This window comes from Pituophis catenifer, unplaced genomic scaffold (genome assembly GCF_029215685.1).
Source record: "Pituophis catenifer annectens isolate HBS135680 unplaced genomic scaffold, rPitCat1.0.hap2 SCAF_2, whole genome shotgun sequence".
In the NCBI taxonomy this organism is placed as follows: domain Eukaryota; kingdom Metazoa; phylum Chordata; class Lepidosauria; order Squamata; family Colubridae; genus Pituophis; species Pituophis catenifer.
The window spans coordinates 4,492,697-4,515,885 of record NW_027256882.1 but is presented as its reverse complement, the minus strand read 5'-3'; the positions used below and the strand labels follow the sequence as shown (position 1 = coordinate 4,515,885).

At 42.1% G+C, this 23,189-nt stretch overlaps 1 protein-coding gene and 1 pseudogene across 1 annotated transcript; both read left to right on the top strand.

The window, feature by feature from the left end:
• The first annotated feature begins 10,489 nt into the window (after window positions 1-10,489).
• On the top strand, window positions 10,490-22,367 carry LOC139311619 (zinc finger protein 91-like). The gene is made up of 3 exons (XM_070936093.1): window positions 10,490-10,865; window positions 11,034-11,574; window positions 20,701-22,367. Exons 1-3 carry the CDS (start codon window positions 10,513-10,515, stop codon window positions 22,084-22,086), a joined length of 2,280 nt encoding a protein of 759 aa, XP_070792194.1. The 5' UTR covers window positions 10,490-10,512; the 3' UTR covers window positions 22,087-22,367.
• On the top strand, window positions 15,195-20,301 carry LOC139313422 (uncharacterized; annotated as a pseudogene).
• Window positions 22,368-23,189: the final 822 nt, after the last annotated feature.

Sequence of the window (23,189 nt, the reverse complement as noted above, 5' to 3'; positions counted from 1 at the left end):
GAATGTGGAAGGAGTTTTTGTGAAAGAGAATCCTTCTCAAGAAACAACCCACAATGGGCAGGAAAATATCCTGTAGACAGCAATCAATTTATTTCCCTTACGGATTAACAGAAAAATGATTGGACAAAGGGCTGGACTGATGGGGTAGTATATTTTAATTTTTTTTTAAAAAAAAACTTTCTTGATTTTTTATGTATATTCGTTGTTTTTAACAGTCGCTTGGTCGACTATCGTTGTGAGCCGCCCTGAGTCCTTAGAGATAGGGCGGCATACAAATTTTATAAAATAAATAAATAAAGAAAGAAAGAAAGAAGGTAGATTTTCAGGTAGTCAAGAAAGTTAAATATTTGGGAGTATAATTAACAGGAAGATGTACAACAATTAAAGAAGGTAACTGTAAAAGATTAATACAACAAATGTGGCATTTGCCACCAGGAAGAATAGCCAAGATGTTTAAAAACCTGTCAGCCAAATGTTGGAAATGTAATCAGGAAATGTAAACCGGGCTCTTATTACCATAAGTGGTGAACATGCCGAAAGGCAAAAAAAAAATTGGACGAAAATACTCACATAATACACACATAATTAGAGTTTTGTTTTTTTAAATTTGATTTACACGCCGCCCTTCTGCGGAGACTCAGGGCGGCTTACTATGCGTTAAGCAATAGCCTTCATACTTTTGTATATTTATACAAAGTCAGCTTATTGCCCCCACAAACTGGGTCCTCAATTTACCTACCTTAGAAAGGATGGAAGGCTGAGTCAAATACATAGTTAAAGCAACATATCGTTAACACATAGTTAAAGCAAAATATACGTTTAAAGTCAGAAATATTTTTGTTAGGTATAATATCAGAAAAATATGACAAAGGGAACAAATATTTAATACTACATATATTGACAGCAGCGAGAATTGAATTTGCACAACACTGGAAGAATGAGGAAACTCCTACAGACCAAAATATAATTAGAAAAATACTAGATTGTACAGAATTGGATAGGTTAACATTAAAGATAAAGGACAAAGAAGACACAATGTTTTTTAACATGGGATTTGTGTTATCAATGGTTAGACAATAGAGGTAGAAATTAGAAATTAGCCAAAGGGAGCTGCGCCAAGCCGGCCACACACCTGGCCATGACTAGTTGGTCGAGGCCTCCCACCTTCTACCAGCCACACACTCCCTCCATCCCAGCCACTGAAAATCTCTCCCAAATACAGTCAGAGGCATAGATTCAAAACTTCTGAAGTATTAGTACCGCTTTAGTAAGTCCACACCTGGAATACTACAACTAATTTTGGTCACAGGTGTTGAGACTTTGGAAAAAGTTTGGAGAAGAACAATTAAGGTGACCAAAGGCCTGGGGACTAAAACATATGAAGAACGGTTGCAGGATTTGGGTTTGACTAGTCAGCCTAGATATCAACCTAGAAATAGGGAGAAATTTTCTAACAGTGGGAACAATTAACCAGTGCAACAGCTTGTCTTCAGAAATTGTGGATGCTTCATCACTGGAGGTTTTTAAGAAGACACTGAACAATGATTTGTTTGAAACGGTATAGGGCAGTGTTGGCGAACCTTTTCGGCAACCAATGCCAAAACCAGAATGCTTGCTTTTCCACATGTGCATGCCAGAAACCAGAAGAGCAGGTGGTCTTCACGCATGTAGGAGCGCCCAAAACTGGAAGAGCAGCTACCTGATGCGTGTGCGAAGAGAGAGCACTTTGTGTACTCTACTACGCGTGCCATAGGTTCGCCGTCAGTATTGGGTGTCCTGCTTGAGCAGGGGGCTGATCTAGAAGACCTCCAAGGTCCCTTCCACCTCTGTTCCGTTCTATTCTCCCAATTTAAAGGGACTTTAAAAATGGTTTTATTGATCCAACACTATACCATATAACCAATATTTTTTTAAAAAAGTGACTTAAATTTCTTGATTTAAAATCATTGTTCAGTTTATCAGATTAAAGTAATCAATACCGTATTTTCTATTTCTCAAGATTTCAAATGTACTTTAGTGTCTCTATTTCATTTTGTGATATCAAGTTGATCAGAAAGATCAATCAGACTTGCCATATTAGGGGATCGTAGCATTGATATGATTTCAGAGAAAACTGTTAGTAGCATGATTTCTGCTTTTTATCTTAACTTAACTTTTTAAAAAACATATTTCCTGATTATTAACCTCTTTTCTCAATTTGAAAGGTTAATAAATTATTCAAAACAGTTGCACAATGTAAATGATGCCCTACTTTATATACATTGAACAGCGAAATGAAGAAACAGATAAATATGTAGACGGAGGGGGGAGCATGGCATAGAATGTTAGAAGGGGGTGGAATGAGTTCACATCTGACTCAGTTTCACATTGTACAATGATGTCTTGAAAACCATGGAATGGGAAAACATTAGTACGGTAGATTTTTCTACGAAAGAAGCAAACAATTAAAAGGTGGAAACATTTCTCCTGAAAAAATCCTGGCATTTTCATAATATTTATTTATTTATTGGTTCGATTTATATGCCACCCTTTTCTAGAGACTCAAGGCAGCTTACAATGTGTTAAGCAATAGCCTTCATACTTTTGTATATATCTGCTTAGTAGGGCTTCCCCCCACCCCCAAGCAGTGTTCTTTTTTATACAAAGTCAGCTTATTGCCCCCACAAACCGGGTCCTCATTTTACCTACCTCAAAAGGATGGAAGGCTGAGTCAACCTTGAGCCTGGTGAGATTTGCAGTAATTGCAGGCAGCTGGTGTTACTTAACAGTGCTTTAGTCTACTGCGCCACCAAGGCTCTTCCTAATTATGTAATTGTACACCTATGGAGATAATCCATGGGACATTAAATTTAAGCCTTTTGCCTCTTTCTACAACTTGGAATATATTTTTGGTCTTTAAGTGTTTGCACTCTGAGTCATAGTGGGGACATCCAGGCAATGTCTACATTTATCTGAGGACCCCAATCTCCCCCTTCCCCCCGTGGCTCTTCCCTCAGAGCAGTGGTGGGTTGCTACCGGTTCTCCCCGGTTCTTGCAAATCGGTAGTGGAAATTTTGAGAAATTTGGAGAACCAGTAAATACCACCTCTGCCTGGCCCTGCCCCCAATCTCTTCGCTGCCTCCCGAGTCCCAGCTGATCGGCTAGAAGGAAAAAATCAGGGCTCACTTGACAAAGAAGATGGAAAAAAACCAAGACACCTTAGCTTTAAATTGAGAAGCCTTCCAACTGATCACCTAGATCCGATCCACTCCTGGTGGTAGATTGGCAATTGAGGCCAAGCTGCCTGAAAGCGGTTTCCGATGCTCTCGATGGTGGCAGAGCGGCAAAAAACTGTTTAAACTATTGCTGCGGCGTTTCACCCTACAGCTGATCAGCGGTAAAAGGCAGTGTGGTGGTAGACCAGTGCCAGCAGCAGCAGAAGTAACAACTGGAGCCCATGGAAGCTTCCCCAAGTCCTGTAGCATTGATAAACCATATCAATGCTATTTGATTGGTATGGTTTCAGAGGAAACTCTTAGTAGCAGATTGTGAGTTTGTGCTTTTTATCTTAATATAGCCTTTTAAAAAACATATTTCCTGATTATTAACCTCCTTTCTCAATTTGAAAGGTTAATAAATTATTGGAAACAGTTGTTGCACAATGTAAATGATGCCCTATTTTATATACATTGAAGAGCTAAATGAAGAAACTGATAAATATGTAGGAGGAGGGAGAGTGGCATACAATGTTTTCTATGAAAGAAGCAAAAAATTAAAAGGTGGGAATAATGCTCATAAAATATTGGTATTTTTGTTAAAATTTTACTAATTATGTAATATTCAATATATACCTGATTGTCCAGCCAGGGATACCACTCTTTCCCTTTGCAAATGTAGCCCTGAGCCAAATACCATCATTATTCTGAAGGGTCTTTGGGGGCGAGTGGAGGCCGAGTGCTTGGAAGGGATCCATTGAGGGGATCTGGGGATCGTCCGATTCATTCGCCTCAGTGAGGAGGTGACTTCAAAGGGTCCCCTAGGGGTCTCCCAACAGAGAAGCCGGAAAGGGGCCCCTGAGGGAGGAGAGGGGACCAGAAGGAGGCCCAATTCGGTGTCTGACCCCGAGAAAGGAGTCTAGTCCCTCCCTGAGGACCCCAAAGACCACCACTCCCATGGTGGCTCTTCCCTCAGAGCAGCCTCTGTCTCCGTCTCCGCTCTTCCCGCCAGAATAGGCTCCTCCCACCCTCTGGGACTCCAGGACTCCCTGCAGAAGAGCCGAATGCCGGGAACCCCTTTGTTTCCAGGGCTCCCGCCGACGTCCCCACCAGCAGCGGCAACAGGCGGAGCTGATGGAAGCTTCCCCCAAGCCCCCTCCCCAAGAGAAGTGGAATTGGGCGGGAGGGGGAGGGTCTTGACAAGAATACTTCAGTTGGCCGGACAGATATCGGTTGCACCAATGGGAAGCCTCGCTTCTGAAGAGTCATCGGTCTCTGGGCAGAATCTCTGGTGATTTGTCTCTGCCGAGAAAGCCTTTGGAGCAGAAAGAGAAAAAGGGGAGGGGCTCCGCAGATTGTGTGCAGCGCAACTGGAGGGGACCTTTCCGCAACAATTGCTGAGATGGGGAAATCCCAGGCTACGAGCCGATGAGGCCCCAACTCTAGAGATCTCCTCCAGCCACGGCTCACTTGTTTTTCCCACGACCCCCGTGACACGTGTCTCTAACCTTCCAGTGCAGGACCCACTCTGGCTTTCCAGAGGCCTTTCTGTCTGGCCCGTTTCCCTGACCTCCCGGGGAGTCCGGCGGCTGAGAAGCATCAGGTGATAAGGATGGTTTTCCCATCCATCTCTGTCTTCCAGGGTCGTGGCCTCATTTTCCCCTCCACGCTTTTCTCTCCATCCTTAATGACATAATTCGGAATTGCATGAATACTGAAGCTCGGTGATGGAGGTCTGAGTCTGCATTCCCATTTCTTGGAGAAATCTCCGTGTTTCTCCTGGGATTTATTTACACAAAGGTGAAACATCTGGATGAAATGTATCGCTGCAGGGAGCCTTTTGTGGGAAGTTTGGAGGATGGAAGCCGGGATTGCCCCTCCTGGCTCCCTCATCCCTTCCGGAAGGTGAAGGAGGAGAAAACTCAGAGGCAACTCTGGTCCCAGTTTTAGGAGGATGTAGTTTACAATACAATCGGGGCGAGTTGGTGCGGTGGTTAGAACGCAGTAACTGCAGGCTTCTTCTGCTGATCACGGGCTGCCAGCAGTTTGGCAGTTCGGGTCTCACCAGCTCAAGGTTGACTCAGCCTTCCATCCTTCCGAGGTGGGGGAAATGCGGACCCAGATTGTTGGGGGCCACATGATCATTCTGTAAACTGCTTAGAGAGAGCTGTAAAGCACCGTGGAGCAGTATATAAGACTGATATAAGCCATAAGCAATATAGGGATACCTTCTTCAGTTCCACGAAGGCTCCGCACACATTTGCACAACTCGGGTGAACCTGAGGTGGACCCAGATAAATCTGCAAGTGGCCTCAAGGCCTCTCTCAAAGGATGCAAGTGACCGGCTTTCTGCAAGGAGTATGAATCCTTCCATTCCCCACCCTCCACTTAGAGCTGAAGAAGCATCTTGGATAAGAATCAAAAGGCTCTCTCTCTGTGTCTCTGTGTGGGCAGCGACTTCACCCCAGGTGGCAGTAGGGGGCGCTCTCTTGGCTGTCGACTGACGAGGCCACTGCGCATGCTCCACTCCGGCTGAGTTTTCTCTATGTTCCGGCTGAGAGTTGCTCCCTGGGAATCCGGTGGAAGCGGGCAAGAGGGGATCCCACGATTCAGATCCTGCCCAGGGGAGGGAAGGAGATTCTGAGGTCGGAGGGAGCGGGAAGTCAGCCCCATAACTGCTGTTGGCTGCGCATGCGGGGAGATCCATGAATTGGGGAGGGGGGAGGAGAGAAGGAAGCCTAAAGGAACCCTCCGTTTAGATTCAGATTCAGATTCTGAGGCTGGGAGGATCTTTGGAGAGCCAGCGGAGACCAGATAGTGGCATTGCCAGTGGCTGTAAGATCCCTGCTGAGCCTGTCAAAGGAGAGGAGAACCAGGAAGAGCTGCAGGTCAGAGAAGCTTCTTTTGTGGAATCTGAAGGGATCTTCACCTGCTTGAATTCCTTCATTTCTCCCTGAATTCCCCTATTGGGTCTCATCCATCGCCACTGATGGACAGAAGGGTTTTGTGGGCAGAAAATAAAATGCAGCTCCTCTTTTGTCCTGTCCTCTTAACTGCTCTTCTTTGCTTATATTTCAGGTTCTGAGGTCCTCCTAGGAATGGGGAGGAATTCGCTGGATCTGCAGAAATCTTTCTCCTGATCTCTCTTTCAGAGGGATCCCCAAGGATAAAAGTCCAGATCAGGATACCTCTCTAGGGGGAGACTGTTCCACTGGGTTGGAGACTTTCTAGAAAGAGTCTAGTTATCCTTAATTCTGGGTGTCTTGTCGTGTCTTAGTCATTGGACTTAGTAGAAGTTGACCCGATAAGAAAGATCGAACTCCCTCTTCAAGCTAGAAGACTTAAGGCGCACAAAGGAATTCCCTTCCTTCAGAGCAAGGCTATGGTTGGTCTTTCCCAGAAGACATACTCTTGTAGGGGCCACCTTGAGTTGCAATCTGGCTCCTCTTACATCCTGAGAGATTTCTCTTTGCTTTTGGCTTTCCTTAAAGAGATAATTTTGACTAAATTCCTACACGGATCCCTGCTGGGCCATTTCCAACACTGTCCTTACAGGCATGTTTCCTGGTTCCTAGAATATCGCTAATTTCTCTGATTTCAAACTGCAGAGAGTGGGGGGGGGATTTACAGTGATTGAGCAAATGCTTTGTTTGCCAAGAATATAAACTTCCATGTGTTGTTCCAAAAGGCTAGGAGAACAATCTAACCGAGGTTTGTTCTTCAGGAAGTGGTGGGTTTGGTCTTCTCCTTTTATTCTTGGCTCCCATGATGGAGCCTATGAAAGGCAGAGTGTTGAAGAGAGAAAAATGGAGGTTTCCTGGGCAGGACAGGAAGAAATCTTAAATTGTGCCTTCAAGCTAGAAAAGATGAAGTTGAACCCTTTCCTGTCTCTCTCCTTCCCAGTGGACAAAATGGAGTCACCGTTGTTCATGGAATCATCTTCTTCTATTGGTGAAGCTGAAAGAGCCGCTGGATTCCTGACTCAGGTAGGAAGGAAGAGATTAGCACTTTATAGGGGGGAGCAGTAGGAGACCTCTGGTTTCCTTTGGGGGCTCAACCTATGATACTGCTATTCCTGAGCAAAGCACAACAAGGAAATTAGAAATTTACATTTACGATCAGTCAAATAGGCCCCCCTCTCAACAAAGATTTGGAGGTCTATGGAATTCCTTAGTGGTTGTATTATTCTGGTTTCAAAAAATACAAGACAGCAGATTCTTATTGCCTGTCCCAAGTAAAGCAGAAAGGAGACATGAATACTTAGGCTAAATCTACTGTATTTTAAGTATAATCTTCTTTTCCTATCATTGGGGAAAGGGATAAAAAAGGAGAAGCAGAAATTGCTTTGTGTATCATCTACATCTTAATGCTTGGAAGTGCCTCCCTAATATTTTCATGAATGTTTGTGAGTGGTTTTTTTTCAAGTAAACTTTTATTACTTTATCAAAGTATAAAATACAATGGAAAAAAAAACATGGAAAAATAAGAAGAGAGGAAAAGAGGGTCTATAGTGTACTAGGAGAAAAAAAAGGCATCAATTTTTGACCTTCTTTGGTACAGTCGAAGGTAACAACATTACAACCATAACGTTTTGCTTTTACACAACATAATGTACACATTATTTCTATAACAATAAACCTGCCTAGTTTACAAAACAGAATCAAAGTTTCATTTTTTTTCTCATTGCAAACAGACAATCTGGAAGCAATTTCAAGGTAGAGACCAAATTAAATATAATCTCTTATTTGGAGAAAAGAATCATTTTAACCCTCTCAGATTCTCCTTGCTGTGGGGAATAGCATTCATTCTCATATTTTCAAATCTAGTCCATAATATTTTACCAACTTTAGAATATTGTTCAGCATTACTTAAAGGACCGGCAGACCTGTGTATACATACATACTTGTTTTAAAAACACAAAACTAACTTAAAGCTTTCTAACGGTACATAAATCAATTTTTTAAAAAGAAATCCATCCTAATTAATTAAACCGTATTTAAATCATTCCCTCCAGTTTATCTTCATCGAATAGTCTTTTTCTTCTGTCTCCTTTCCTAAAGAAATTCTCAGCTTTATTTATATCCATTGAAAAAAGTTCGAAAGTTGTTGTGTGAGACGTTGTAAATTGGTCTGAAGCAAATCTTCCCTGATTAAATTTTCCCTCACTGAAATAGCTATCCTATCTTTTTTTCTTAAAGAATTCTCAGCCTTGTTAATGTCCATAAGAAGGGGGCCTCAAACTATTCTCCAAAGCACCTGAGGGTAGAAGAAGAAACAATGGGTGGAAACTAATCAAAGAGAGAAGCAACCTGGAACTAAGGAGAAATTTCCTGACAGTTAGAACAATTAATCAGTGTAACAACTTTCCTCCAGAAATTGTTAATTCTCCAACACTGGAATTTTTAAAGAAGATGTTGGATAACCATTTGTCTGAAGTGGTTTAGTTTCCTGCCTAAGCAGGGGGTTGGACTAGAAGACCTCCAAGGTCCCTCCCAAATCTTCTCTTCTCTTTTCTCTTCTCTTCTCTTCCCTCACCCATGTTAATACAGCTGCATGGTAATAGCCACAAAACCTAGGTAGACGTGACTGGAGGTGGTGGTCATGTGATTAGGTGGGAGTGAGTGATGTCGTGTTGGCCATGACAACTCAGGTTTTGTGGCTCCTGGTGTTTTCTGTGGGAAACTGATCCAAATGGCTTACGGTTGCAGAGCCTTGGTCCAGGGTGAGGAGATTCTCTGGGCATGACACCTGCTGGCCATGTCATCCCCTCTATTTCCTTCCTCCCTTCTTCCTTTTCCTGATTTTTTTTCTTTGTATTTTATACTTCGATAAACTAATAAAAAAGTTAAATGGAAATATTCATGCGTGTGAGCAAAGCTGCCCCGTTAAAGAATCACAAAGACCATTTGGTTACGGTGTCAGACAGAAATCCCACATAACCTCTTGCAAATATGATGAAATATTAGGGCCACTGGTAGATGGTTTATCTAAGGCACTCTATGCCCCTTGATCAAGGCAAGTTTATATTGAAAGTCAGCAGAGTCAAGGTGATAAAACATGAACTAATTGAATGTCAGCAGTAGGCTGTGGATTCTGCCCTTTTTATCATATCATGTGATGGGTACACCTAGGGAAACGTCCCATCAAGAATTTTTACTTTGCATTTTAATCCCAAAGGTGCTTTTTTCAAGAGGCAACTGGACTTCCTGGTTTGTCTTTGAAGATGTTTCGCTTCTCATCCAAGAAGCTGAAGAAACTTCTGAAGCACCTTTTGGGACAAATATGACCATGAATGATTGAGAATCTCCATAGACATTTGTGCTTTTAGGATTTGCAGATCAAATGAGATCCTACTCACCAACAAATTGTGTCTTCCTTTGTGTTGCAGTGATATATGTTGTCTTATTGAATGCAAGTTGGGTGCGTCATAGCCAAGACAATTTGTGTGCCACGTCCTGATGTCAACACCTATTTTTGCTTTAAATTTTTAACTGCCAAGAATGAGGGTTAGATGAGCAGCCATGCTAGTCTTTTAAGTTAATAAGTAATATGCATGCTCATTTCCCTCATTCCTTTCTCCGGAGATGCCCAGTATAATAGATAAATCAATGCATAGGGACACCAAAGTGGAGGTTGTAGATTATTCTAATTTATTTTTCTTTCCCTACAAGCATTTTAGGCGCAGAAGGAAAACGACCAAGAGCCAAATTTAGTGCCATTGCAAATAATCACAACTGAAATTCCTTATTTGTAGAGACATCTACAAATAAGCGGGGAAGGAAGAAACATAAAAAGAAGCACGTGGAGAGAAAAATCGATTCTTGAATGTGTGGAAATGGATCACTTCCTGACCCAACGTGATTCCAAAGAAAATATGGGGAAATGTCAAAGTAGAAAAAGATTGAAAGCAAACCCCAATGCTAGTAATCACTGCAAATCGGGAAAAAGCTCCAGCAGTAATAATCTTACTTCACATAAAAAGAACCTGGCAAGGGGGAAGCCCTATAACGATGTGGACTGTGGAAAAAGCAGTAATTCAATTTCTCATAAAAAGATCCATAAATGTGTGGATTGTGGAAAACGTTTCAGTGTGAAGAGTTCCCTTACATACCATAAAAGGGTACATACTGGAGAAAAACCCTTTAAATGCATAGAATGTGGGAAGAGCTTTAAAAGTAGTAAGTACCTGATGCGCCACAAAAGGATCCATTCGGGGGAAAAACCTTATAAATGTGTGATTTGTGGACAAAGTTTCAGGACGAAGTGTTCCCTTACAGCCTATGAAAAAATACATACAGAAGAAAGACCCTTTAAATGCATGGAGTGTGGAAAGAGCTTCAGGGGAAGCAGTGGTCTTAATTGTCATCAACGGATCCACACAGGAGAAAAACCCTATAAATGCCTAGACTGTGGGAAGGGCTTCAGGCAAAGCAGTAACCTTGCTTGTCATAAACGGGTCCACACAGGAGAAAAACCCTATGAATGCATGGAGTGTGGAAAGAGCTTCAGTGTAAAGAGTTCTCTTACTTCTCATAGACGGATCCACACAGGAGAAAAACCCTATAAGTGCCCAGACTGTGGGAAGGGCTTCACAACTAGTAGTTACCTGATATGCCACAAAAGGATCCATACGGGGAGAAAACCTTACAAATGTGTGGATTGTGGACAAAGGTTCCGTGTGAAGGGTTCCTTTACTTCCCATAGAAGGGTACATACTGGAGAAAAACCCTTTAAATGCATAGAATGTGGGAAGAGCTTTACAAGTAGTAGTTACCTGATGTGCCACAAAAGGATCCATTCAGGGGAAAAACCTTATAAATGTGTGATTTGTGGACAAAGTTTCAAAATGAAGTCTTCCCTTACAGCCCATGAAAAGATACATACAGAAGAAAGACCCTTTAAATGCATGGAGTGTGGAAAGAGCTTCAGGGGAAGCAGTGGTCTTAATTGTCATACACTGATCCACACAGGAGAAAAACCCTATAAATGCCTAGACTGTGGGAAGGGCTTCAGGCAAAGCAGTGCCCTTGCTTCCCATAAACGGGTCCACACAGGAGAAAAACCCTATAAATGCATGGAGTGTGGAAACAACTATAATAGCTGTAGTGGATTAAATCACCATAAACTTGTCCACATGGGAGAGAAACCCTATACATGCATGGAGTGTGGAAAGAGCTTCACTTGCAAGACTTCTCTTACTTCTCACGAGAGGATCCACAGAGGAGAGAAACCCTATAAATGTAGAGAGTGTGGGAAGAGCTTCCGCCGAAGCAGTCAACTTAGTTACCATAACAGGATCCATACAGGAGAAAAACCCTATAAGTGCACAGAGTGTGGAAACAACTATAATAGCTGTAGTGGATTAAATCACCATAAAGTTGTCCACACCGGAGAGAAACCCTAAAAATGCCTGGAATGTGGGAACAGCTTCAGATTTAACAGTAGCCTTTCTGTCCATAAGAGGATCCACAAAAGAGGGAAATAGAAATGTACGGAATGCGGAAGGAGTTTTTGTGAAAGAGAATCCTTCTCAAGAAACAACCCACAATGGGCAGGAAAATATCCTGTGGACAGCAATCAACTTATTGATTGCTGTCCCTTACGGATTAACAGAAAAATGAATGGACAAAGGGCTGGACTGATGGGGTAGTATATTTTAATTTAAAAAAAAAAAAAAAAAACTTTGATATTTTTTGTATATTCGTTGTTTTTAACAGTCGCTTGGTCGACTGTCGTATTGAGCTGCCCTGAGTCCTTGGAGATAGGGCGGCATTCAAATTTTATAAAATGAATAAATAAATAAATAAAGAAGATAGATTTTCAGGTAGTCAAGAAAGTTAAATATTTGTGAGTATACTTAACAGGAAGATGTACAACAATTAAAGAAGGTAACTATAAAAGATTAATACAACAAATGTGGCATTTGCCACCAGGAAGAATAGCCAAGATGTTTAAAAACCTGTCCACCAAATGTCAGAAAAATATGACAAAGGGAACAAATATTTAATACTACATATATTGACAGCAGCGAGAATTGAATTTGCACAACACTGGAAGAATGAGGAAACTGCTACAGACCAAAATATAATTAGAAAAATACTAGATTGTACAGAAATGGATAGGTTAACATTAAAGATAAAGGACAAAGACACAATATTTTTTAACATGGGATTTGTGTTATCAATGGTTAGACAATAGAGGTAGAAATGAGAAATTAGCCAAAGGGAGCTGCGCCAAGCCGGCCACACACCTGGCCATGACTAGTTGGTCGAGGCCTCCCACCTACCAGCCACACCCTCCCTCCATCCCAGCCACTGAAAATCTCTCCCAAATACAGGCAGAGGCATAGAATCAAAATCTGCTGAAGTATTAGTACCGCTTTAGTAAGTCTACACCTGGAATACTACACCTAATTTTGGTCACAGGTGTTGAGACTTTGGAAAAAGTTTGGAGAAGAACAACGAAGGTGACCAAAGGCCTGGGGACTAAAACGTATGAAGAACGGTTGCAGGATTTGGGTATGACTAGTCAGCCTAGATATCAACCTAGAAATAGGGAGAAGGTCCCTTCCACCTCCGTTCCGTTCTATTCTCCCAACTGAAAGGGACTTTAAAAATGGTTTTATTGATCCAACACTATACCATATAATCAATATTTTTTTTAAAAAGTGACTTAAATTTCTTGATTTAAAATCATTGTTCAGTTTATCAGATTAAAGTAATCAATACCGTATTTTCTATTTCTCAAGATTTCAAATGTACTTTAGTGTCTCTATTTCATTTTGTGATATCAAGTTGATCAGAAAGATCAATCAGACTTGCCATATTAGGGGATCGTAGCATTGATATGATTTCAGAGAAAACTGTTAGTAGCATGATTTCTGCTTTTTATCTTAATATAATCTTTTAAAAAACATATTTCCTGATTATTAACCTCTTTTCTCAATTTGAAAGGTTAATAAATTATTCAAAACAGTTGCACAATGTAAATGATGCCCTACTTTATATACATTGAACAGCGAAATGAAGAAACAGATAAATATGTAGACGGAGGGGGGAGCATGGCATAAAATGTTAGAAAGTGCTAGAAGGGGGTGGAATGAGTTCACATCTGACTCAGTTTCACATTGTACAATGATGCCTTGAAAACCATGGAATGGGAAAACATTAGTACGGTAAATTTTTCTAGGAAAGAAGCAAACAATTAAAAGGTGGAAACATTTCTCCTGAAAAAATCCTGGTATTTTCATAATATTTATTTATTGGTTCGATTTATATGCCACCCTTTTCTAGAGACTCAGGGCAGCTTACAATGTGTTAAGCAATAGCCTTCATACTTTTGTATATATCTGCTTAGTACAGCTTCCCCCCCACCCCCAAGCAGTGTTCTTTTTTATACAAAGTCAGCTTATTGCCCCCACAAACCGGGTCCTCATTTTACCTACCTCAAAAGGATGGAAGGCTGAGTCAACCTTGAGCCTGGTGAGATTTGCAGTAATTGCAGGCAGCTGGTGTTACTTAACAGTGCTTTAGTCTACTGCGCCACCAAGGCTCTTCCTAATTATGTAATTGTACACCTATGGAGATAATCCATGGGACATTAAATTTAAGCCTTTTGCCTCTTTCTACAACTTGGAATATATTTTTGGCCTTTAAGTGTTTGCAAGGAAAAAATCAGGGCTCACTTGACAAAGAAGAGGAAAATATGTAAATATGTAGGAGGAGGGAGAGTGGCATACAATGTTTTCTATGAAAGAAGCAAAAAATTACAATGTGGGAATAATGTTCATAAAATATTGGTATTTTTGTTAAAATTTTACTAATTATGTAATATCCAATATATACCTGATTGTCCAGCCACGGATTCCACTCTTTCCCTTTGCAAATGTAGCCCTGAGCCAAATACCATCATTATTCTGAAGGGTCTTTGGAGGCGAGTGGAGGCTGAGGGCTTGACAGGGGATCCAGTGTGGGGATCTGGGGATCGTCCGATTCATTCGCCTCAGTGAGGGGATGACTTCAAAGGGTCCCCTGGGGGTCTCCCAACAGAGAAGCCGGAAAGGGGCCCCTAGGGGAGGAGAGGGGACCAGAAGGAGGCCCAATTCGGTGTCTGACCCAGAGAAAGGAGTCTAGTCCCTCCCTGAGGACCCCAAAGACCACCACTCCCATGGTTGCTCTTCCCTCAGAGCCGCCTCTGTCTCCGTCTCCGCTCTTCCCGCCAGAATAGGCTCCTCCCACCCTCTGGGACTCCAGGACTCCCTGCAGAAGAGCCGAATGCCGGGAACCCCTTTGTTTCCAGGGCTCCCGCCGACGTCCCCACCAGCAGCGGCAACAGGCGGCGCCCCTGGAAGCTTCCCCCAAGCCCCCTCCCCAAGAGAAGTGGAATTGGGCGGGAGGGGGAGGGTCTTGACAAGAATACTTCAGAGTTGGCCTGACAGAAATGGTTGCACCAATGGGAAGCCTCGCTTCTGAAGAGTCATCGGTCTCTGGGCAGAATCTCTGGTGATTTTTCTCTGCCGAGAAAACCTTTGGAGCAGAAAGAGAAAGGAGGGCGGGGCTCCGCAGATTGTGTGCAGCGCAACTGGAGGGGACGTTTCCGTGTTCAACTTGGGGTCCCCAAGAGTGCCAGGCGGGCCCTGAGCGAAGCGATCTCTCGGGGAGGCAAGGATTGCTGAGATGGGGAAATCCGAGGCTACGAGCCGATGAGGCCCCAAATCTAGAGGTCTCCTCCAGCCACGGCTCACTTGTTTTTCCCACGACCGCCGTGACACGTGTCTGTAGCCTTCCAGTGCAGGACCCACTCTGGCTTTCCAGAGGCCTTTCTATCTGGCCCGTTTCCCTGACCTCCCGGGGAGTCTGACGGCTGAGAAGCATCAGGTGATGAGGATGTTTTTCCCATCCATCTCTGTCTTCCAGGGTCGTGGCCTCATTTTCCCCTCCACGCTTTTCTCTCCATCCTTAATGACATAATTCGGTATTACATGAATACTGAAGCTCGGTGATGGAGGTCTGAGTCTGCATTCCCATTTCTTGGAGAAATCTCCGTGTTTCTTCTGGGATTTATTTACACAAAGGTGAAACATCTGGATGAAATGTATCGCTGCAGGGAGCCGTTTGTGGGAAGTTTGGAGGATGGAAGCCGGGATTGCCCCTCCTGGCTCCCTCATCCCTTCCGGAAGGTGAAGGAGGAGAACGTCAGAGGATGTGGCCCAGGCAACTCTGGTCCCAGTTTTAGGAGGATGTAGTCTACAATACAATTGAGGCGCGGTGGTGCAGTGGTTAGAACGCAGTAACTGCAGGCTTCTTCTGCTGATCAACAGCTGCCAGCAGTTTGGCAGTTTGGGTCTCACCAGCTCAAGGTTGACTCAGCCTTCCATCCTTCCGAGGTGGGGGAAATGCGGACCCAGATTGTTGGGGGCCACATGATCATTCTGTAAACTGCTTAGAGAGAGCTGTAAAGCACTGTGGAGCAGTATATAAACCTGATATAAGCCATAAGCAATATAGGGATACCTTCGGTTCCACGAAGGCTCCGCACCCATTTGCACAACTCGAGTGACCCTGAGGTGGACCCAGATAAATCTGCAAGTGGCCTCAAGGCCTCTCTCAAAGGATGCAAGTGACCGGCTTTCTGCAAGGAGTATGAATCCTTCCATTCCCCACCCTCCAGTTAGAGCTGAAGAAGCATCTTGGATAAGAATCAAAAGGTCTTCAAAGAGAAAAATAAAGTCCAGTTACCTCTTGAAAAAGCACCTTTGACACTCCTCGCTCTCTCTGTGTGTCTTTGTGTGGGCAGCGACTTCACCCCAGATGGCAGTAGGGGGCGCTCTCTTGGCTGCCGACTGACGAGGCCACTGCGCATGCTCCACTCCGGCTGAGTTTTCTCTATGTTCCGGCTGAGAGTTGCTCCCTGGGAATCCGGTGGAAGCGGGCAAGAGGGGATCCCACGATTCAGATCCTGCCCAGGGGAGGGAAGGATATTATGAGATTAGAGGGAGCGGGAAGTCCGCCCCATAAGTGCTCTTGGCTGCGCATGCGGGGAGATCTATGAATTGGGGAGAGGAGAGGAGAGAAGGAAGCCTAAAGGAACCCTCCGTTTAGATTCAGATTCAGTTTCCGAGGCTGGGAGGATCTTTGGAGAGCCAGCGGAGACCCGATACTGGCATTGCCAGTGGCTGGAAGATCCCTGCTGAGCCTGTCAAAGGTGAGGAGAAGCAGGAAGAGCTTCAGGTCAGAGAAGCTTCTTTTGTGGAATCTGAAGGGATCTTCACCTGCTTGAATTCTTCCATTTCTCCCTGAATTCCCCTATTGGGTCTCATCCATCGCCACTGATGGACACAAGGGTTTTGTGGGCAGAAAATAAAATGCAGCTCCTCTTTTGTCCTGTCCTCTTAACTGCTCTTCTTTGCTTATATTTCAGGTTCTGAGGTCCTCCCAGGAATGGGCAGGAATTCGCTGGATCGGCACAAATCTTTCTCCTGATCTGTCTTTCAGAGGGATCCCCAAGGATAAAAGTCCAGATCAGGATACCTCTCTAGGTAAGGGGAGACTGTTCCACTGGGTTGGAGACTTTCTAGAAAGAGTCTAGTTATCCTTAATTCTGGGTGTCTTGTCGTGTCTTAGTCATTGGACTTAGTAGAAGTTGACCCGATAAGAAAGATCGAACTCCCTCTTCAAGCTAGAAGACTTAAGGCGCACAAAGGAATTCCCTTCCTTCAGAGCAAGGCTATGGTTGGTCTTTCCCAGAAGACATACTCTTGTAGGGGCCACCTTGAGTTGCATTCTGGCTCCTCCTCCATCCTGAGAGATTTCTCTTTATTTTTGGCTTTCCTTAAAGAGATAATTTTGACTAAATTCCTACACGGATCCCTGCTGGGCCATTTCCAACACTGTCCTTGCAGGCATGTTTCCTGGTTCCTAGAATATCGCTAATTTCTCTGATTTCAAACTGCAGAGAGTGGAGGGGGGGAATTTACAGTGATTGAGCAAATGCTTTGTTTGCCAAGAATATAAACTTCCATGTGTTGTTCCAAAAGGTTAGGAGAACAATCTAACCGAGGTTTGTTCTTCAGGAAGTGGTGCGTTTGGTCTTCTCCTTTTATTCTTGGCTCCCATGATGGAGCCTATGAAAGGAAGAGTGTTGAAGAGAGAAAAATGGAGGTTTCCTGGGCAGGACAGGAAGAAATCTTAAATTGTGCCTTCAAGCTAGAAAAGATGAAGTTGAACCCTTTCCTGTTTCCATCCTGTCTCTCTCCTTCCCAGTGGACAAAATGGAGTCACCGTTGTTCATGGAATCATCTTCTTCTATTGGTGAAGCTGAAAGAGCCGCTGGATTCCTGACTCAGGTAGGAAGGAAGAGATTAGCACTTTATAGGGGGGAGCAGTAGGAGACCTCTGGTTTCCTTTGGGGACTCAACCTATGATACTGCTATTCCTGAGCAAAGCACAACAAGGAAATTAGAAATTTACATTTACGATCAGTCAAATAGGCCCACCTCTCAACAAAGATTTGGAGGTCTATGGAATTCCTTAGTGGTTGTATTATTCTGGTTTCAAAAAATACAAGACAGCAGATTCTTGTTGCCTGTCCCAAGTAAAGCAGAAAGGAGACATGAATACTTAGGCTAAATCTACTGTATTTTAAGTATAATCTTCTTTTCCTATCATTGGGGAAAGGGATAAAAAAGGAGAAGCAGAAATTGCTTTGTGTATCATCTACATCTTGATGCCTGGAAGTGCCTCCCTAATATTTTCATGAATGTTTGTGAGTGGTTTTTTTTCAAGTAAACTTTTATTAGTTTATCAAAGTATAAAATACAATGGGAAAAAAACATGGAAAAATAAGAAGAGAGGAAAAGAGGGTCTATAGTGTACTAGGAGAAAAAAAAAGGCATCAACTTTTGACATTCTTTGGTACAGTCGAAGGTAACAACATTACAACCATAACGTTTTGCTTTTACACAACATAATGTACACATTATTTCTATAACAATAAACCTGCCTAGTTTACAAAACATAATCAAAGTTTCATTTTGTTTCTCATTGCAAACAGACAATCTGGAAGCAATTTCAAGGTAGAGACCAAATTAAATATAATCTCTTATTTGGAGAAAAGAATCATTTTAACCATCTCAGATTCTCCTTGCTGTGGGGAATAATATAGCATTCATTCTCATATTTTCAAATCTAGTCCATAATATTTTACCAACTTTAGAATATTGTTCAGCATTACTTAAAGGACCGGCAGACCTGTGTATACAAACATACTTGTTTTAAAAACACAAAACTAACTTAAAGCTTTCTAACGGTACATAAATCAATTTTTTAAAAAGAAATCCATCCTAATTAATTAAACCATATTTAAATCATTCCCTCCAGTTTATCTTCATCAAATAGAGTCTTTTTCTTCTGTCTCCTTTCCTAAAGAAATTCTCAGCTTTATTTATATCCATTGAAAAAAGTTCGAAAGTTGTTCTGTGAGACGTTGTAAATTGGTCTGAAGCAAATCTGCCCTGATTAAATTTTTCCTCACTGAAATAGCTATCCTATCTTTTTTTCTTAAAGAATTCTCAGCCTTGTTAATGTCCATAAGAAGGGGGCCTCAAACTATTCTCCAAAGCACCTGAGGGTAGAACAAGAAACAATGGGTGGAAACTAATCAAAGAGAGAAGCAACCTGGAACTAAGGAGAAATTTCCTGACAGTTAGAACAATTAATCAGTGTAACAACTTTCCTCCAGAAGTTGTTAATTCTCCAACACTGGAATTTTTAAAGAAGATGTTGGATAACCATATGTCTGAAGTGGTTTAGTTTCCTGCCTAAGCAGGGGGTTGGACTAGAAGACCTCCAAGGTACCTCCCAAATCTTCTCTTCTTTTTTCTCTTCTCTTCTCTTCTCTTCCCTCACCCATGTTAATACAGCTGCATGGTAATAGCCACAAAACCTAGGAAGACGTGACTGGAGGTGGTGGTCATGTGATTAGGTGGGAGTGAGTGATGTCGTGTTGGCCATGCCAACTCAGGTTTTGTGGCTCCTGGTGTTTTCTGTGGGAAACTGATCCATATGGCTTCAGGTTGCAGAGCCTTGGTCCAGAGTGAGGAGATTCTCTGGGCATGAACCTGCTGGCCATGTCATCCCCTCTTTTTCCTTCCTCCCTTCTTCCTTTTCCTGATTTTTTTCTTTGTATTTTATACTTCGATAAACTAATAAAAAAGTTAAATGGAAATATTCATGCGTGTGAGCAAAGCTGCCCCGTTAAAGAATCTCAAAGACCATTTGGTTACGATGTCAGACAGAAATCCCACATAACCTCTTGCAAATATGATGAAATATTAGGGCCACTGGTAGATGGTTTATCTAAGGCACTCTATGCTCCTTGATCAAGGCAAGTTGATATTGAAAGTCAGCAGAGTCAGTCAAGGTGATAAAACATGAACTAATTGAATGTCAGCAGTAGGCTGTGGATTCTGCCCTTTTTATCATATCATGTGATGGGTCCACCTAGGGAAACGTCCCATCAAGGTTTTTTACTTTGCATTTTAATCCCAAAGGTGCTTTTTTCAAGAGGCAACTGGACCTCCTGGTTTGTCTTTGAAGACGTTTCGCTTCTCATGCAAGAAGCTGAAGAAACTCCTGAAGCACCTTTTGGGACAAATATCATGTTGAATGATTGAGAATCTCCATAGACATTTGTGCTTTTAGGATTTGCAGATCAAATGAAATCCTACTCACCAACAAATTGTGTCTTCCTTTGTGTTGCAGTGATATATGTTGTTTTATTGAATGCAAGTTGGGTGCGTCATAGCCAAGACAATTTGGGTGCCACGTCCTGATGTCAACACGTGTTTTTGCTTTAAATTTTTAACTGCCAAGAATGAGGGTTAGATGAGCAGCCATGCTAGTCTTTTAAGTTAATAAGTAATATGCATGCTCATTTCCCTCATTTCCCTCATTCCTTTCTCCGGAGATGCCCCGTATAATAGATAAATCAATGCATAGGGAAACCAAAGTGGAGGTTGTAGATTATTCTAATTTATTTTTTTTTCCCTGCAAGCATTTGAGGCGCAGAAGAAGGAAAACGACCAAGAGCCAAATTTAGTGCCATTTCAAATAATCACAACTGAAACGCCTTATTTGTAGAGACATCTACATATAAGCGGGGAAGGAAGAAATATAAAAAGAAGCACAACTGGAGAGAAAAATCGATTCGTGAATGTGTGGAAATGGATCACTTCCTGACCCAAGGTGATTCCAAAGAAAATATGGGGAAATGTCAAAGTAGAAAAAGATTCAAAGCAAACCCCAATGCTAGTAATCATTGCAAATCGGGAAAAAGCTCCAGCAGTAATAATCTTACTTCACATAAAAAGAACCAGGCAAGGGGGAAGCCCTACAAAGATGTGGACTGTGGAAAAAGCAGTAATTCAATTCCTCATAAAAAGATCCATAAATGTGTGGATTGTGGAAAACGTTTCAGTGTGAAGAGTTCCCTTACGTACCATAAAAAGGTACATACTGGAGAAAAACCCTTTAAATGCATAGAATGTGGGAAGAGCTTTAAAAGTAGTAAGTACCTGATGCGCCACAAAAGGATCCATTCGGGGGAAAAACCTTATAAATGTGTGATTTGTGGACAAAGTTTCAGGACGAAGTGTTCCCTTACAGCCCATGAAAAGATACATACAGAAGAAAGACCCTTTAAATGCATGGAGTGTGGAAAGAGCTTCATGGGAAGCAGTGGTCTTAATTGTCATCAACGGATCCACACAGGAGAAAATCCCTATAAATGCCTAGACTGTGGGAAGGGCTTCAGGCAAAGCAGTGCCCTTGTTTCCCATAAACGGGTCCACACAGGAGAAAAACCCTATGAATGCATGGAGTGTGGGAAGAGCTTCAGTGTAAAGAGTTCTCTTACTTCTCATAGACGGATCCACACAGGAGAAAAACCCTATAAGTGCCCAGACTGTGGGAAGGTCTTCACAACTAGTAGTTACCTGATATGCCACAAAAGGATCCATACGGGGAGAAAACCTTACAAATGTGTGGATTGTGGACAAAGGTTCCGTGTGAAGGGTTCCTTTACTTCCCATAGAAGGGTACATACTGGAGAAAAACCCTTTAAATGCATAGAATGTGGGAAGAGCTTTACAAGTAGTAGTTACCTGATGTGCCACAAAAGGATCCATTCAGGGGAAAAACCTTATAAATGTGTGATTTGTGGACAAAGTTTCAGAATGAAGTCTTCCCTTACAGCCCATGAAAAGATACATACAGAAGAAAGACCCTTTAAATGCATGGAGTGTGGAAAGAGCTTCAGGGGAAGCAGTGGTCTTAATTGTCATACACTGATCCACACAGGAGAAAAACCCTATAAGTGCCTAGACTGTGGGAAGGGCTTCAGGCAAAGCAGTGCCCTTGCTTCCCATAAACGGGTCCACACAGGAGAAAAACCCTATGAATGCATGGAGTGTGGAAAGAGCTTCAGTGTAAAGAGTTCTCTTACTTCTCATAGACGTATCCACACAGGAGAAAAACCCTATAAGTGCCCAGACTGTGGGAAGGGCTTCAGGCAAAGCTGTGACCTTGCTACCCATAAACGGATCCACACAGGAGAAAAACCCTATAAATGCATGGAGTGTGGAAACAACTATAATAGCTGTAGTGGATTAAATCACCATAAACTTGTCCACACGGGAGAGAAACCCTATACATGCATGGAGTGTGGAAAGAGCTTCACTTGCAAGACTTCTCTTACTTCTCACAAGAGGATCCACACAGAAGAGAAACCCTATAAATGTATAGAGTGTGGGAAGAGCTTCAGACGAAGCAGTCACCTTAGTTACCATAACAGGATCCATCACCATAAAGTTGTCCACACCAGAGAGAAACCCTAAAAATGCCTGGAATGTGGGAACAGCTTCAGATTTAACAGTAGCCTTTTTGTCAATAAGAGGATCCACAAAAGAGGGAAATAGAAATGTACGGAATGCGGAAGGAGTTTTTGTGAAAGAGAATCCTTCTCAAGAAACAACCCACAATGGGCAGGAAAATATCCTGTGGACAGCAATCAACTTATTTCCCTTACGGATTAACAGAAAAATGAATGGACAAAGGGCTGGACTGATGGGGTAGTATATTTTAATTAAAAAAAAAAAAAACTTTGATTTTTTTTGTATATTCGTTGTTTTTAACAGTCGCTTGGTCTACTATCGTTGTGAGTCGCCCTGAGTCCTTAGAGATAGGGCGGCATTCAAATTTTATAAAATAAATAAAGAAAGAAAAAAAGAAGATAGATTTTCAGGTAGTCAAGAAAGTTAAATATTTGGGAGTATACTTAACAGGAAGATGTACAACAATTAAAGAAGGTAACTATAAAAGATTAATACAACAAATGTGGCATTTGCCACCAGGAAGAATAGCCAAGATGTTTAAAAACCTGTCCACCAAATGTTGGAAAAGTAATCAGAAAATGTAAACCGGGCTCTTATTACCATAAGTGGTGAACATGCCGAAAGGCAAAAAAAAAAAAAATTGGACGAAAATACTCACATAATACACACATAATTAGAGTTTTATTTTTTTAAATTTGATTTATATGCCGCCCTTCTCCGGAGACTCAGGGCGGCTTACTATGCGTTAAGCAATAGCCTTCATACTTTTGTATATTTATACAAAGTCAGCTTATTGCCCCCACAAACTGGGTCCTCAATTTACCTACCTTAGAAAGGATGGAAGGCTGAGTCAAATACATAGTTAAAGCAACATATCGTTAACACATAGTTAAAGCAAGATATACATTTAAAGTCAGAAATATTTTTGTTAGGTATAATATCAGAAAAATATGACAAAGGGAACAACTATTTAATACTACATATATTGACAGCAGCGAGAATTGAATTTGCACAACACTGGAAGAATGAGGAAACTGCTACAGACCAAAATATAATTAGAAAAATACTAGATTGTACAGAAATGGATAGGTTAACATTAAAGATAA